The sequence below is a fragment of the Hemisphaericaspora subhashii genome, assembly GCF_019202705.1.
Source record: "Hemisphaericaspora subhashii strain CBS 10753 chromosome Unknown scaffold40, whole genome shotgun sequence".
Lineage (NCBI taxonomy): Eukaryota > Fungi > Ascomycota > Pichiomycetes > Serinales > Debaryomycetaceae > Hemisphaericaspora > Hemisphaericaspora subhashii.
The window spans coordinates 40,546-58,621 of NW_026057304.1; the positions used below are offsets into that span (position 1 = coordinate 40,546).

The following is an 18,076-nucleotide window of genomic DNA, read 5'->3' on the forward strand; positions in this document are numbered from 1 at the left end:
AGTGTTTTTTTATAATAAATATATATCATATAATGTTTTGATTCTATTAAATTTTCCAATATTTTTAATTTCCCTATTTTGTAAAGAATGTAAAGTTTTTAATTCAGATTCTAATAATAATTCTTCTTCATGACCTTTAACATCTTCACGTTCACATTTTTCTAATAAAATTTTATAATCAGATTTAAAATCTTGAATATTATTTAAAATTTCTGCCATATTGAAAATCAAGGAACTTAATAAATATTTATAACTTGGCCATTCTTTAAATCTAAATAAATAGAAAGTCTTTGATGCTGCTCTATCAGCACTTCTTGGAACTTCTTGAATCTCAATTACATTTGCATTAATTAATTGATATACTTCATTACGAACGGTTTTTTCTTTTAATAAAACAGCATTACTAATTGATTTTTCATCACCTAATTTCATGGTTTTTAAACATCTAAGAATTCTAAATGAATTTGAACCAAGAGTGGTTTTGATTAAACTTTCAAAATTATACTGTTTTAATTGTTTAATTAATGATGCAAATGGAATACTATAAGTTCCTGGAGATATTTCAATTAAAAATTGAATACTTGTACCTGAACTTAATAATTTTAAATGATGTTGTACCAATGTGGTGGAATGGGGATCAGAATTATCCGTATAGTTTGTTGACGAAGTTGATCCATTGAGTGCTTCTTTGGCAATTTCTTGAGTGTCTAACAGTATCATAGACCCTTCATTTTCAAGTTTGACTTTCTTTTCAGGCACTTCAGATTCACTATCATCTAAAGGTCTCTTTTTCATTTGTGGTTTTAAGAAATTATGAGTCAATATAGAATTTCTTAAATCAATATCATCCGGTAATAATCTTACAACTTCTCTAATATTCACCACGATTTTCTTTTCATCAACTAATTTAGTTTCAATCAGATTAATTAAATTCCGTTCTTCTTCAGGATCATTAATTAATCCTGAAATTTGTAAAAATGGATGTCTTAATTCTGGACTATTTTGTTCCACAATTTTTAATGCAACTTCATATACTTTTGAAGTCAATACTCCAACTCTTGATTTTACTAAATTAATCAAAGCTTGAGTTCTTAAATGTTTTTGAAATCTTGATAAATTAACACATACTACCAAATGTGGTTGTAATTTCTTAATCCCATCTTTTGAATCATATAATTCTTGTGATGATTGACCTTCTTCTAATAATTGAATTAATTTCGTTTTAGCTTTTTCTTTAGCTTCCCCAATCCGTTTAATTTCAGAAGTAGTTGATGATCTTGGAGTATTTCTCAAACATTCTTGGAAAATCTTATTCCAAACATCATCCAAAGGATGATAATTAATCGGTTGTAATCGACATAACCATCTTTCATTAAACAACCTGAAAAACAACGTCTGCTTTTCTAATTTAATCTCCGGTTCATCATCATATTGACTAAGATAATCTTCAACTTTAACATGTCCATTCATTAATATATTCTGAACAATCTCTGCTCCATCATCCCCAAATAACCTCTTGATATGATTTATGATATCTCCAGCATGTACAAACAACAACAACCCCGTCTCATTCAACGAATAAAACACATGTTTCTTCTTATTTGATTCATCTTCTTGCCAATATGATACACAATTTAATTGCACCAAAGAAACCAAAGCCGCTTTTATCGATTTGTAAGGAATATGTGTCCTAGTGGCGATATCACGAGATGTGAGTCTTCCATTTGCGATTATGCAAGATATGATACTTGATGCAACATCACCTAGATGAGTTCTGGCAATTGTTGTATAAAGATATGATCTTGGGGATTGGGATTTAGATATCTCCGCGAGTTTTGGATCCATTTAGAAGAAACTCTGGCTGTAGGTTGATTAGTTCAAAGTAAGGAAGGTAATATATTTATTTATTAGGAATCTATTTCCCAAGGCTTATTGAGTTTGGTTTGGGAGGATCTTCTGTATTGGTTCTGAAATTTTTTTTAATGTAAGCATCTCTCTTCCATAGATTTTTCTTTTGTTGTAGTGAAACAAGAGAGAAAAAAGTTCTATATGCAGGATATTAAAGTCACGTGAGTAAAGTAAAATTTGTTTTGCAACACTGCTAATGAAAACGAGAGGAAGAGGTATAAGGTTTTACGTTGTTTCTATTGAATTAGTCATAAAAACTTTGCTTAATTGGTTTGCGGACAAACGGATGTTGACTGGAAAGATCGGTAACTAATGAAGTCCGATATTTGTTTGAATATTTGTTGTTTATAAATTAGTCATAATTGCAGAGATGGTTGCAAATTAATGTGACAGATTCGCAGAAAAATGTAATTTAAAAGTTCAATACTACTTGGCAAGAAACAATAAATATATCAATAATCATATTGCTGTAACGAGGCAAAGAAGGAATACAAACGAGGTTCTGGAACATCAGAATGTTACAAGGAGAAATGCTGAGTTTAATTCTATTTCCCTTTTGGAACAATTCTGGTTCGATTTGTACGAGCCAAGGCTTATACTTATGACAACCACCAAAGAATTCGAAGATTAAGATGACACGACAAGAGGGTTATGAACGTGGTTTTTTATATGGTGTAGCAACGTTGTGTCTCGTGGCTGAGCATCTTTGTGTGTGATTGGTTTTGATGATTATTCGATGTCCATCAGACATTTTCTTTTCCACTTAGCAATCAAAAGAGAGACATTCGTTCGCTCGTAGTTGAGTTTGTAGGGTCACAATTTCGAAAACGGTCGATTGCTTTACAACAAGCGAGCAATTTATTCGAAAATAGAACTTTCTACGAATTATTGTTGTTGAAGTAACATATGTCATGTTTTGGTTATGTGCAATATGTCATGTTTTGGTTATGAATGGCGTGTTTTTAGGAACCCCTCCTCGTTCTCTATTCCCTAAAACGATTGGAAAGCGAAATGCGAAACACCCAAAGCAATAAATAAATCAAGACATTCAAAAAAGAAATCATTGATTGATTTTGCCCTCGAGAAATTTCTTCTTTTTCCTTATTGGGATGTTAAACGATGTCATCATCAACGATGATGATATCAGTGGCAAAAGAGATATACTCGAATAAAATTTCTATTAATAAAATGTCATCATTTATTGGTGTTTTTCAATTAATTAGTCATTCAAAGATCCTTGTCATTCATGCAAGTTCATGCATTTAGGGGAAGGTTTCCACGAGAGATTATTTGCCTAAAATAAGAACAATTGCAGATCTTGAAATCCCTCCCCCCTTTATCACCCCCCGCCTCCCTTCCTTTGTAGTTTTCTTATCAATTGTTGTGTCATTTCAGGACTAAAAATTCTTGACATGCATCGCCTAATCGTTTATTTGTGTTGGGTTGGTACGGAACTCTTTCTTGGTTTTGATTTTGTGGTAGTAAAGTGTGCCTTATCTTTCACACTAAAAAAAACGAGGGATGGAAGGAAAAAGCCACATTTTTTTTTAAGTAGCCCACAGTCATTCACACTAAGTAACCACCACAGTGGTGGATGTGTACATATACGAAAGAAAGCATGGAGCACGATGAATGTCACGATGAATGACTAATAGAAGTTAAAATGTCGTCTTGCAATTGCTGAGTAACACTTTAAAAAAGAAAGATCTAGATAGTCACATTTTTTTTGAGGGGGAGGGGGGAGAGAAGAGAAGAGAATGGATTGTGTCGTTTCTGAGTCATAAAGTTTAAATAATCTCTCATTTTCCCTCTTCTCGTCTCTACTCCATCATCATCTATCATCATCGAATTGAGAGAGATAGTTTAAATCAACCCTTCTTTTCCAAAGTGATTTTATAAAAATTTATTTTACACGTTACATTACATTTTTTTATATATCTTTTATAAGAGAAGTGTATTCTGTATCAATCCCCATATCTATAACAATCTCATCCATCCGATAAGAATTCAAAATACTACACGATTTAAATCTTTTGATTAAATATTTATTTTTTTTAGTTTTACTTTCTTTATTTTCTTTTGATTAAAATTATGGATCTGATTTAAAAGAGAAGACAATAAGTTAAACAATATCCACCCCCTTATATACACACATACACATATACACGTATATATATAATACAGAGATATATATACATCCACATTTTTAGCATTCCTTACACTACAATTCATTCACAAGAGAAATCATACAATGTCATCTGATATTCAGAATAAGCAACAACAATCACTAAATTCTGATTCTTATATCAAGAAACAGAATGCTAAATTGATTCAAGTCATTCAAAACTTCTTTACTAAATCAGCACAAATAATACTAGAAGCAAGAACCCTACAAGAATCACCCAACTCAACAACATCATTATTCTATCAACAAACAGGTAGTACCTCCACCAATGATAATCAAAAACTAAATAAATGGTTCAATCTAAATATGTATTCACCTTCTGATTTTATGAAGGATGAATTAAAGCTATGGTCTCCTGATTTATCAAATATCCCTCCAATGATTATAGAAACGTATCTTGATTTAAGACAACTACCCAATAATCAAACTGTTGTTTTAATAGATGATAATAATAATTCATGGACTGTTACTAAATCCGGTGGTAAGAAACATGAAGTCGTGTTGGAAAGGTGGTTAATTGAATTTGATCAAAAATCAGCTTCATCCAGTATAGTTGACGAATTACCCTTAATATATAAACAAGCAATTATATTATTTAGAAGCATTTATGGTTTCACAAGATTAATGCCAACATTTAAATTAAAGAAAAAGTTACAATCAGATGGTAATAATAAATTATCATTAGGTAATAAGATATTAGATGGTAATCAACCAATTAGTTCAAAAGGTAGAATTGGTTTATCTAAATCAATAATACCTCAACAAGCATTACCAACAGAATCTCATATGACTCAAAAAATGTTTCAACCTATAAATACAAGTCTAGGGACTTTGAAGATTTCAATTGCTTATAGAACTCATTATAATTTCAAGATTCAAGCTAATGAAGAGATTCTTTCTACTCATTTCATATCAATTGATAAAGAACATCATCATCAGCAACAACAGCAACAAAAAGAACTTGAACAAGACAAAGATCTTCTTCTTAAAGAAGAAGAAAGAGAAGGAGATACAGAAGAAGATCTCACAGATAAACCAGTATCACAATCATTATCACCATGTACATCAGAACTTGAAATTGCTAAAGAAGCATCCTATCCTCCAAAAACATCCAATAGATTAATTATACAGCCATTCAAAGTTGGTGCTATGAGTACTTCCCCTCCACCTTCAAATATTCAATCATCATCTTTGGAGCGAAGAATTTCAATTACAAGTAATAGATCAGGTTCAAGTGCTTCCCTTGCTGCATTTTTAAGAAATCCAAGAAGTAGTACCCCTGCGGTTGCTGCTGCAACAGCTTCAACAACAATGACACCTACTACTTCTGCAAATATCCCAATCACGAATGCAAACGCGTCACAACAACAGCAACAACATAATGTCTATGGAGGTTATAATTCATCATTCCCGCGTTCAATTGGATCTTCTACTGGACATGAAGACTCAATGGTTGATAGTAGCAACAATACACCCCGATTTTCATCTTCATTTGGTTCTAGAGCAAGTAGAAGATTCAGTAATACAAGTTTAGGAAAACAACAAACCCCAGATTTAGGTATGGGAAGAAGTACTAGTGTTGATGAAACTTTAAGTGGTCTTTATGGAGATGATGATATTAGTGAATTTGTAAGAATGATAGATAGTAAATCCGATTTAAAATTCTCAACATCATCCTTCAACATCAATGAACAGGGTACACCTTCATCTTCTTCAACCCAACAACAGACACAACAACAACACCCACATTTAATCTCCAATGATTCATTGAATAAATTTCAATTATTAAGAAGTCAACATCAACAATTAAGTGATAACGTCAGCGCCAGTGTGATCCTCCACCAGCGACAACAACTGCCCGGCAGCAACACCAGCACTCCCAGCACGCCCCATGGAATCATGATTGGGAATGCAATGGCAGGTTCAAGACCATCAAGTAGAAAGAGTTCATTGAATTCCCCACCGGCATCAATTGGTTCATATGATCAACAACAACAACATCATAATCATCAACAACAACAAGTGGCAATTTCATCCATCCATTCAAGAATGAGAAGAGAGAGTTCTCCAAGAGCAAGAAGAGAACTGGATTCGAATACTGATGGGAGTAGACATTCGTTCATGAAGACCTCAACTCCGTTGCCGGCGCCCGTGGCTTCACTTGCGAGGATGCCTAATTCTCCTGTTCGTCTGAGTGTTAGTCCACCTGCAGCTTCGAAGAAGAAGGAACCTGTTGCGAAAGCGACTGCTACTACTGTGATTAGCGGATTGGCCACTACGCCTTCGATATATTCTAATAGGAGATCAATTACTTATGAAGATGTCTTTGATGATGAAGAAGATGAAAATGATGACCACGAGAATGATGATTGTGATGATGATAATGGGAATAAGAAAGAGAAGAAAAAGGTACTTAATCCTACTATTACTGTTACTGGTGGTGGTGCTGCTTCTGTTGCGTCTGCAATGGGGGGAAAGAAAAGTTCGATTTCTTCTTCTTCGAATCATCAGGATGATGAAGATGAAGATGATTTATTGTTTACCATGAGTGATATGAACTCGAAATAAATAAGGTTTTTGTTTTGTTTTGTTTTGTAGATTATTACATAGGTACATAGGAAAAGTGAAATAAAAAGTTGATGACTTATTGTGATTGTAGAAATTGAGTGAGTTTGTGTGATTATAACCTGTATTTGGTCGGTAATTACAACATTAATTAAAGTGAAATTGCCGCAAAATTTAATTGTAACAGTTTTATGCGGCTACAATTTCCCATTGCGGAAATTTACTTTTTTGAGAGGTCGCTCATTGTTGCCTCTATTGTTAAAAATAGCTCAGGATGGATTAGTTCAGGGAGAGTTCAGGGATAGTTTAAGGTTGTAGAAATGCATATGCTTTTTAACAGTGTTTGCATTAGTTATTCTTTTGTTAGTGTAGAGTTTCTTATGTGTTGTCGATTGCGGATGACCATCGATATTATGTTGTGGTAAGTGCTTCAAATATTGAATGATTTTTCTTTTATTTATTATTTCTCCTGCTTAATGTAAAGAATCGAGAAGCCCGGACAGAGGCGACGTGATGAAATCGATCCAAGGGATCTAACAAAAGAGGCTTACCTGTAAATCTACAAATCTGCGAATCTACTCAATTGGTTAATTAATTAAATTATTAATATATTATTAAAATCAAATTAAGAAGAAGAGAGAGGGGAATTAAGAAAGAATATAAAAAGATAAACAGAAACGTTTGTAATTAAAGACAAGTACCCTCCTCTGGTTTTAGCTCTCAACGAAAAAAAAAATATAAAATCATTTGGATGCAAAATTCAGAATATCTCTGAAGACATTTATTCGCTAGCATCTTGACCTGGGTTACAGGTTTCGTAGTTCAAGAACTTGAAAAGATGCCAGATACCAGCAGCAATACAGGCACCTAAAATTGGACCAATCCAATAAATGTAGTGGTAGTTAGGGAATGATCTAGAGGCAACACATGGTCCGAAAGATCTAGCAGGGTTTAAACCAGCACCAGTGTAGTAAACACAAATCAAATGTCCTAACATTAAAGCAATACCAATAACGAATGGAGCCATGAATGTAGCCTTAGATTTTTCAACAGCTAAGAATAAAACAGCTAAACATAAAATACAAGTACCAAAAGCTTCCAAGAATAAACCTCTAGTTCTAGAAGCACCTCCACCTAAAGCATTGGCGAATTTAATTGGACCTGGAGTCATGGCAGAAGCAGCACCAGCAGCAGCCATACCAGCAAGCATTTGAGCAAAAATCATAATAGCACCTCTGACTGGTGGAATAGCTCTAGCTAACATTAACGATAATGTAACAGTTGGGTTTAAATTACCACCGGAAATTCTAAAGAAAATGAAAACACCCAACATAACACCAAAACCGAAACCAAATGCAATCATGATTAATTGCATTGGATCAGATCCATGGCCTGGAGCAGGAATGGTTGGATCTTCATTGGCAATTTGTGCAATCACAAAGGCAATCCATAAGAACATAAAAGTACCGATGAATTCACCCAAGAAAGCAATTAAATGGTTCTTAGCTGGAGAAGCGGTGGTTGGGGTTGGTTCGAACTTTGGTTCGTAAGTTTCAACTGGCTCTTGTGGTTGAGCTTCGATATCACTTGCAGTCATTGTTGCGAAATTTTGTTAGATGATGATGGATACTATCAATCGAATATAAAATAGAAATCTGTCTGAAGAGAAGAAGGAGAAAGAAAAGAGAGGATTGAATTTATAAAAAAGTTGGTGACTTTATCATCAATTTATATAGTGATCAAAAAATTGCGATGAAATTCAATTTAATTGAAGAGGTTCATAATTTTTTAACAGTTATTATTTTAATAAATTATTTTTTATGTAATAATATTTTATAATGGACAAAGAAAAATATATTTCCTTATTGCCTAAAAAATATTCTTCTTTCTACAGTACATACATTAAATTTTTAAATTTGTGTAACATTACTATTATTAGAAATACAAATCAGGAAATTTCATGTGTCCCCCGAGAAACTTAGCCGTGACCATGATGATGATGTTAAATTCACTACTTAACAGCGGGAGGGGATATTTGTTTCTTATTTGATTCTGGAAGCAAACGTTCATAACGTCAAATGGAACTATCCAGATGGAACTGGAAGAGAAGAGATACAAATGGGAAACCATTCTACAGTTCTTCATCGCGATTCACTATGAATTCAGCGAAGAAGACGGGTTGAACGTGGGGCTTAATTTTTGAAAACTCTTCCCGTCGTACCGCCTGTGTTGAGGTAATAGGTCATAACCCATTGCGTGTTGCTAATGATCTCCAGCCAATGTAGACGCGTCACCTGGCGAACTCCCCTCCTCGTAAAAAGCTAAACGACCATAATCAAGACACAGCCCTTCATCAATATCTCGTTTGAATGAAAATTAAGCTTTTTTAACCCAATCGTCAGACCTTTGTACTCAACTACTGACAGATGGCTTCTTGACGACCAATGCACGTCAAATTGGTTGCAAAGATCTGCGGGAATCAACCTCGTTTCTTTGAATAGAGTTTCTTTGGTAACTCGTTATCGTCGTCGTACAACTCCCAAAATCCAATGGTTATAAAACAAATTAAGGAGTTTAATTATTTTTTCTCTACTTCTAAATTCTAGACTCTTCTCCCCTCCCACGGTGATTCCTGTACGCTTTCATAACCTTGTTCAAGCGAATTGATTCCAATCTGTTGATGGTAACCCATTGATGTTCCAGAAGAAGAGTAACACATTCAATTGATTGATTATAATCAGAATTGGCTTTTGAATTTTTGATGGGATCATCAGAACTTCACGTTCCATCGCATTTCGTACCTTAGATTATTTTTTTTTAAAATCCCAAAAATATTTTTTGAATTGCCTTGCATGGATCTGTTAAAAAATTATTTGAAATTTTTCTCTTGCACTGTAAAATTAAGAATTTTTACTGGTTATTTTTACATTTTTAAACCAAATCATCCATTGTTTCTGTCATAAATCCATTTGGAAATACCTTAACAATGGATCCTTGTAAAAGCCCTATTGGAAATGGAAACAATTGGCATATTGTAATACACACAAAAACCCTCGGTGTTATTTCTACGAGATGCATGGAAACACACTCATCGAAGAAGCCTCCGGCCATGACAATTAGAAAAGAAAACTCACCAAGGGCTATACGACCATCTCGAGTTTATTCTAATGAAAAAGCTTTGAAGATGGTCATTCAAATCTATACGCTATACGTATTTCAACACTTTTTTGTTTTTAAGCTTTCTTTCTCTTTAAAACATCTTGGGGGTGAACAAGACTGAACAAGATCGGATTTAGAAGTGTAAAATTTTTTTTTCTTGTCATTGTGTAAGTAATAGCCGTGCCGGTCTTTTCGGTCTATGAAATTCTGTTTGGGCCGCGGACACATTTTTCTCAACGTTTGGTTCAAACGTATGTTCGAGGCGATCATTAACTGCACGGGTTTAACGTACCATTTATGTATAGACCTGATGATGCAAGAAAGATTCAGGGTTTCGTGATTTATTTTTTAATTCGGTAAATGATTGCATGATCCCGAGATTATTTTTTGGTTCTTCATCTTGTTCTATTCTATGGAATTCTACAACATGCGGTGATGAAGCATACTTTACGAGTGGCGCCTTTGGCTTTGAATCATTCCATCGATGCTGTAAGGCGGTCTCGATCTTGAAAAGAAAGAAACGGTTGTATTGTTCCGGTTGCCGTACTTATAGCAACAAAATGCTGCTAATTTTTGCCCCAATTTTTAGGAAAAAAACGTTTGATGAACGGTCTATGTTTCCTTTGTATTTTTGCCTTTGGAATTCACGTCAAATTTATACTCCTTAAATTAGCCCAAAGAAACAGTTCAATTACATCAGCACCAACAGCTCTTTCTTTGGGCCGTGTATTTGAAACTACATACCATCTGTTTTACATGTTCTTTTGTGCCGAGAAACTTTAGGATCATTCAACTTGGGTTTTCTTTTTACATCTGGTCTTTAAAGCAACCTAATATTTTTTTAAGTGAAGCCTCTTGATTTTTAACGCAGGTTTCTTTTAGTTGACGTAAGATCTGGGTTCAGCCCATTGAGGAATATGCGGAGATCTGAAACTTCACTTCGAAGGGAATGAGCAATTATCAACCGTAATTTCATCCCCTTTGCAACTGGTAATAATTCATCGGAGTTTTTACCGGAATAATAAACTTAAAAATACAACATTCGTATTTCAAGTCATGGCAAGAATTGGATGAATCACCAGTTTACACATACAAACTCACATGAGAATGCATTGAAGGGCGTTAGAAGGACTGTGCTGCTTCTAGAGACTCTTCGAAATATGAAAGGAGGGGCGACGAAAAATGTCGGCCTACCAATGGACTGCGACATTCATCATATTCACGTGATTGAAAAATGTCGGTCTATGAAGCTCGCACTTTTTTTTTTCTTGTTTTTTGTATGTTTATGCAATTTGTAAGACATTTTTGACAACCAAACCAGATTATCAATTAAACATCAATTAAACAAAGGACAATGGGGACCAATCAATTCCCGTCTCCATTTAAGATCAAGCCAATCTACCTGGTAGATTCATCAGATAAAGAAATATCGAAAAACCCATCAAGGCTTGGGAATTCAAGTTTTGCTAATTCAACAACTATCAATATTCATCATTCACTCGTTGAACCTACACATGAAGAAGAAACAAATGAAGTAATTGATTGGATAGATAGTTTGAAAGAAAGATATAAGTCATTGATGATTTCTAATGAACAAGAGGAATTGAAGATGATGAAGGAGAGGAATCAAGAAAATTTGAGACAAGTTTATCAAATGAAGAGTTTTGACGAGGATTTTGAAAAGTTGGGAAAAATGATTCAACATCAGGATCAAGAAAGAAAGACATCAATTGAGAATGATAGAATCCATATGCATGAAGATTCATCAGTTTCCGAACAAGAAGAGGGGGAATCAGAAGAAGTAGAAGATGATGACGACGAAGAAAATGTCGAAGAAGAGGATGATGGTGTTATTGAAATTTTATCGTCCGAGCCTGAAGAAGAGCATCAGCATGTAGAACAGCATCAATATGACCATGAGCAACATTCACTCGGTGTGCACTTCAATCATATCTCCCAATTTGATCAATATCATTCAATGGAACCTGCTCATCATCATGGACAGTACTATGAACAATACGAGGATCACTATGAGGACGAAGAGCAAGACGAGCAAGAAGAGGAGGAAGAGGTTGACGAAGAGGATGTAGGTGAAGAAGACGAAGAAGAGGAGGAAGAGGTTGACGAAGAGGATGTAGGTGAAGAAGACGAAGAAGAGGAGGAAGAGGTTGACGAAGAGGATGTAGGTGAAGAAGACGAAGAAGAGGAGGAAGAGGTTGACGAAGAGGATGTAGGTGAAGAAGACGAAGAAGAGGAGGAAGAGGTTGACGAAGAGGATGTAGGTGAAGAAGACGAAGAAGAGGAAGAGGACTACGAAAACGAGCACATAGACCACATACCTCCACACCGCATGGAAGAAGAATATGAACAATCAAATATTGATCCATACTTACATCCCCAAGGAATAGAACATCCGCAACAGTTTATGGGATATCACGTACCTACAACTTCACATCAGATTGTCAATGGGAGACCTAGACTTTCAGACAGACCACCAGTACATCCATCAATGTATCATGAAACAGCTTTTGCGGAGGAGGAAGATGAGGAAGCAGAAGAAGAAGAAGCCGAGGAAGAAGAAGATCTTTTTGGGTCTCAAGCTGAAGAATCTGAGGAAGAAGAGGAATCCGACCAGGAGAATGACTTCTTTGCACAGCATTTAGAAAATAAAGGTCAGCAAGAGAATGACGAGGTTATAGAACTCGGTTCAGACGAAGAGTCAGAGACAAAGGCTTCAGACGACGACGAAGATATAGGAGCGTCCGAGGAAGTTGGAACATCTGAACTAGAATCAGAGTCAGAATCCGAATCCGAATCCGAATCAGAAGAGTCGGAAAAATCACAAGAAGAATCAGAGGAAGAGTCAGGCAATGAAGGATCAGAAGAATCAGAGCAACTAGAAGTCGAAGGTAGACAACAACTTAAGTCAGAACTAGAATCAGAAATAGAACCGGAATATCTTGAGAATCTAGCATCGCAATCATTAATGAGTTATCTGTTACATCCAGCTCTACGTCGTGAATCAACAGATGCACCACATAGTGCCTTCTTTAATGCACCAACGGCACCATTCCACATGCAACATGGACATAAGGCACACCAAATGGTTTCTGGATATACAGCAGATGCAGAACTTACTGATACTTTTACAGGCTACATGATACCAAGCCAGGAAGAATCAGAGGATGAACCATCAACTCGCCATGTCAAAGCTGAAAATATGGCACCTGTACCCAATGCTTTTTTTGTTGAAGAGTTCGCAGATGAAGCCGCCAACGAGTCGATACAGATGAAAGATGCCGATGAAAATAGGTCAGACGCATCTTTGGCTGATGAAAGTCAATTTGAAACCAATTTAGGTTTCCCAAGGTCAATGGCGTCATCTCCACCGGTAGAAGAAGAACAAGATGAGATCGAAGAGGTTTCATCAGATGATGGTCCACCTTTGCCTATCTTCAGAACCGTTGAAGAAGAAGATCCGGAAGTAGTTTTGCAACAACTAAAGGAAACTGAAAAAGCACATCATGTTAAGTTAAGTTCTATTTCAGATTTAGAGAATCAATTAAGTATAATATCTTCGTCAAGGGTAGGATCGACTGGGCCAGAGAATAACAAAATACACGAAGAAGGAGATGAGGATGTAGATGAAGGTGCATTGGAAGAGATAGCTCACGAAGAACATAAAGAACTAGGTGAAGAGCATCCAGAAGTTGAGCCCGCTGTTGAAGTTGAAAAAGCAGAACCAGAACTCGTTGAAACTGAACCAATTGAGAAGAAAGACGTGCAAGATGAAGATGCCATGGAAGAAGATGAAACTTCAGTAGCTTTCCACGAGACAGTCGAGCAACAGAGTACACAAGATCAGCCCAACATGGTAGCTGAAGTAATAGAAGGCGTCGAAGAACAAAACCAACTCGAGCAGACCGAAGAAGGTAAAAATGCATTTGAAAATGTAAAGGAAGTAGATATGCTTGAAGCAAAAGTCAATGTATTATCCGAAAATGTTGAGCACGAACTAGACATACATGAGCAGGTCAAATCTAAAGAAGAAATTTGTGATAATATACCCGAAGTGGATGAAACTGCAGAAGACAAGAGGATAGATGAACATTCCCAACAAGAAAACGAAGTGATAGGAGATACCTTAGCACAAGAAGAAGTAATGGTAGATAAAGAAGAAGCCCATCGGTATCCAAGCACCGTCGGTCCAGAATTATATCCCGACGAAGAAGAGAATATTGAAGAACCTCAACAGACCGTTGACAGTGAAAGTGAAGAAGAGGAGTCCGCTGAATCAGACGACGAGAATCTATCCATTATTAGTACCCCGATCATCAGGGATCATGGAACTAGTGATGCAACGAACGAGAATAAGGAAACAGGCGAAAGCATCGACGACGAAGAAGAAGATGAAGAAGCAGAAGACGAAGAAAGCGAAGAGGAAGATGCTGCAGTTGACCTGGAAGATGAAAATTTAACCGTCATTCACACCCCTCTTGTCGAGCCACATTCCGCAGAAGTTAGTCCTGAAGTTTCTGAAAACGTGGTGACCGAAGTTTGTAGGGATAATTCTCCTGTCATTGAAACCCCAGAACCAGAAAATGAGAACTTAACTGTCATTGAAACACCAATGATTAAATCCTCAAAGGTCGAAACACCAGAGCTAGAAGTCGAAAACCTAACAGTGGCTGAAACACCAGAACCAGAAGATGAAAACATAACTGTGATTGAAACACCAGTTATGAGATTCTCAAAGATTGAAGCACCAGTACCCGAGGTTGAAAACTTAACCGTGATTGAAACTCCAGAACCTGAAGACGAAAACTTAACTGTCATTGAAACCCCAGTTATGAAATCCTCCAGGATTGAAAAGTCAGAGCCAGAAGCAACTAACCGAGCCGTCATTGAAACACCAGAGCCAGAAGACGAAAACTTAACTGTGATTGAAACCCCAATGATTAAATCTTCAAAGATTGAAAAACCAGAGCCAGAAGTTACAGACATAGCAGTGATCGAAACACCAGAACCAGAAGATGAAAACTTACCTGTAATCGAAACACCAGTTATCAAATCCTCAACTTCCGAGGAGTCTGTTCCGGAACCCATGGAACATTCTAAAGAAGGCGACAAAATAGAAGAAGAGCATATGAATCTAGAAGTGGAGGATTATGAAGTACCTACTAGTGAATCTATCAACAGACCAGAATTGACGTCAATTGGGGATGAGCTCTATATGTCAGATAATGAAGAACCGGAGGATGAAGATATTGAGATGTCTGAGTTCGAGAACGAAAATGGAAGCGCAGAGTCCATTCCAGAAATAGAGATGGATGCTTCCATTACTGAAAAAGAAGAAGTTGAGACTGTGGAAGAAAACCAAACTGCAGTTGCATATTTGCCTTCTCTTGTTCTGCAAGCTACGGACAATCTTGATATTCAAGAGGCTGCTCAATTTTCAGAAGAACCATTATCTAGTATAGAACAAGAAGAAAGTGAGCCGGAAATAGTAGATCAAGAAGAGGTAGATGACAAATTGCACCAGGCAGACAAGGCAGAGTCAATCGAGCAGCGAATGGTGGAACAGAAGGAAGTGGAGGAAGAACCATCAATTGAAGACCAAATACTGGAGCTGGAAGAAGTTACCAATAAGGTCAACAAATATGAATTAGTTAGAATCGATTCAATAGACGAGGAGGAATTAATTGAAGACGTAGACGCTGAAGATAAATCCAAGGAAGTGGAGTCAAATGAAAACAAGGAATTCCAAGAAACAAGTATACAGGTTGAAAGGAATGAAGCTGAAGAAGAAGTTGAACAGGATGGGGAGTCGAAGCATGCAGATGGGGAAGATACTCAATTAGTACAACAAGCAATCCAACTTCCAGCATTTGAGCAAGAAGAAGTCAACGAAGAAGTTATCGTAAAACCTGAAATAGATGCAATATCTGATGAATTAGACACTAGTATGGAAGATGAAACGACGATTAGCGAAAACAATGAAGTTATAGATGAGCCAATTTTGAAAGCGGAGGAGTCTAATGAAATAAAAACAGAGACTAAGGATGACACCGAGTTATTCATTGAATCCAAGGTTGAGGAACAAGTTGAGAAAGTTTCTGAAGATAATGTGGAGCATGAAGGAGACCTTCAACAAGAGGCTCTGAATGAAGTCGAACCAGTTGCTCAAGTTGTCGTAGCTTCTGAGGAAGAAGCATCAAAAATGCAGCTGTCGGCCAACGAGGAGAGCTCATCAAAGGATGTTGAAAACGAATCAGCTGCCTTGCCTACGGACAATGTAGTTGAAGAGCCGAGTGTCGATGAAAGCGATTTTTCCACTGTTATTCGTCATGTAATAAAGCCAGAACAATTTGAGATTAAGGAAATACCAGAACGTGACTTAGTCAAGGATCATGAGACAACATTTGAGGAAGTATTAGAAGATATAACTCACACCGAGACTGGATCAGTTGAATCATCACAAGTTGAAGAGGCCCTGGACCGGAATAGAAAGCATGGATTAGATGGGATTAGTAGTTCACCGGTTAAGAGAATAAAGAGAGCTGTTTCGAATATAGTACATAGATTTTCAAATACGTTTTCAAGACCAGGTTCTGCTGAAGAAGATGTTCAAGAAGGCTCCGAGCCTGCTGAAACCAGTGACAATGTTGCAAACGTTTCTGAAGTAGATGAACGTTCAGAAGAGTTGCAGCCACAGGAAGGTTCAGATGAGATTGACAATGAAAGTACTGCTCCGCAAGAGAGAATTGTGCAGTTGGTTTTAAGAGCACATCGTAAGAGAAGAAAGGTCAGACAAGCGATTGATTTGGATACCAATCAAGTAATAACGGTTCCACACGGGTTTCCAAGCTCCCAGTTTGAAATAGATACGAGTGAAGTAAAAGAAGCGACGCCACTGAGTTCGGATGATTTTACAAGACAATTTCAAACGGACGAGGAGGAAGACAGAGGAGGAATTGCTGAAAAAGAAGAAGTCAAATCAGACGACGAAGACAGAGAAGGATTTGCAGATGAGCAAGAAGTCAAGTCAGAAGAGCAATTGATTGTAGAAGAACCAACTCCAGAAGTTAACCAGGAAGTTGAATCCAATGAGGATGTTATTACAGAATCAAATGCTATTGTTAAGCAAGAAGGCAATGTTGATTTGAAAGAGGAAAAGGAAGAAGGCACTGTCGATTTGAAAGAGGAAAAGGAAGAAAACGCTATTGATTTGAAAGAGGAAAAGGAAACTGGCGTTACAGAGTCTAAGGAATCCATAGAAAGTGAACCAACAATCAATTCCCCTGCAAAAGTAAAACTTGCAATTCTGGAAAATAATGGAACTCCATCATTGATAGTCAAAATTCAACTGAAACAAATACTCCCGAAGATTATTCCTACTTTGAACTTCATGTCAGAAGGAGAAAATGCTTTTGATTACGACAATAAGTCCGGTTTGGAATCTGCAAGAAGGCCTCACAGTTTTGGAGATTACATACTTCCTACTGCAAATAAAGGTATTGATTTTAGTGCAACTATTGTTAATCCAAAATTAAGAAAGCCAAAGTATCATAGCAAGGTAGAAAGTGAGCCCATTAGTTCCAATATTGATTTACCATTAAAGCAAAGATTGAGACGTGTATCCTCACAAGGCAACGAATCAGTGAAACCACTCGTAGAGAAGATCGCAGAGAAACCTCTCTCCGAACCACAAGCTCAAGATATTGACATCGCAAAGGAAGCAGTTGAACCCAAAACTCCAGAGGAAAAAGATGTGCAAGAAAAACCTGAAATTCATCAACCTCCAAGAATAAGAAGATTGTCAATCAGAGCATCATTGGCCCAACCACCAGAAAATGAAGCCAAGCAACATCTTAAAGAATTATTAGAGACTTCTCAGATAATAGAACCACCAGCTTCATCTCCACCACTGTCACCAAATGCGAAACGTTATTATTCCGATATGTCTGATGTTAGGGGTCCACCTGCATTACGTACTCGTGCTAGATCACCTATCAAGACTCCACTTATGCAAGTTTTAGAAGATCAGGATCGACAGCTTGAAGAAGTTAACAAAAGAAGAAAACTCCCTGGAGGAAGGAAATCGCATAGAACGAGGTCGGAACCAATTCGAACTAAGGAGGAAGAGGAGAAGATTATTGCCGAGAGAGGAAGATCAAGAGATGTAGAATAGGTGAATATGAACCGTGTAATATAAGTTAAGATATCTATGTGTATAAAAATTCTATTATAATTCCTAAT

The 18,076-nt window shown here is 36.5% G+C and overlaps 4 protein-coding genes across 4 annotated transcripts; 2 read left to right on the forward strand and 2 right to left on the reverse strand. All coding sequences in view use genetic code 12, as the record gives it.

Moving 5' to 3' along the window:
• Positions 1–9: 9 nt before the first annotated feature.
• On the reverse strand, positions 10–1,845 carry J8A68_003190 (DNA-directed RNA polymerase III subunit; the record flags this gene model as incomplete). The annotated part of the gene is made up of 1 exon (XM_049407019.1): positions 10–1,845. One exon carries the CDS (start codon positions 1,843–1,845, stop codon positions 10–12), a length of 1,836 nt encoding a protein of 611 aa, XP_049263508.1.
• Positions 1,846–4,159: 2,314 nt separating this feature from the next.
• J8A68_003191 (serine/threonine protein kinase regulatory subunit) lies at positions 4,160–6,661 on the forward strand (the record flags this gene model as incomplete). The annotated part of the gene is made up of 1 exon (XM_049407020.1): positions 4,160–6,661. The coding sequence occupies one exon, from the start codon at positions 4,160–4,162 to the stop codon at positions 6,659–6,661; it is 2,502 nt and encodes an 833-aa protein (XP_049263509.1).
• A 778-nt stretch (positions 6,662–7,439) lies between these two features.
• On the reverse strand, positions 7,440–8,255 carry AQY1 (Aqy1p; the record flags this gene model as incomplete). The annotated part of the gene is made up of 1 exon (XM_049407021.1): positions 7,440–8,255. One exon carries the CDS (start codon positions 8,253–8,255, stop codon positions 7,440–7,442), a length of 816 nt encoding a protein of 271 aa, XP_049263510.1.
• A 2,916-nt stretch (positions 8,256–11,171) lies between these two features.
• On the forward strand, positions 11,172–18,008 carry J8A68_003193 (uncharacterized protein; the record flags this gene model as incomplete). The annotated part of the gene is made up of 1 exon (XM_049407022.1): positions 11,172–18,008. One exon carries the CDS (start codon positions 11,172–11,174, stop codon positions 18,006–18,008), a length of 6,837 nt encoding a protein of 2,278 aa, XP_049263511.1.
• Between the last annotated feature and the right edge of the window lie 68 nt (positions 18,009–18,076).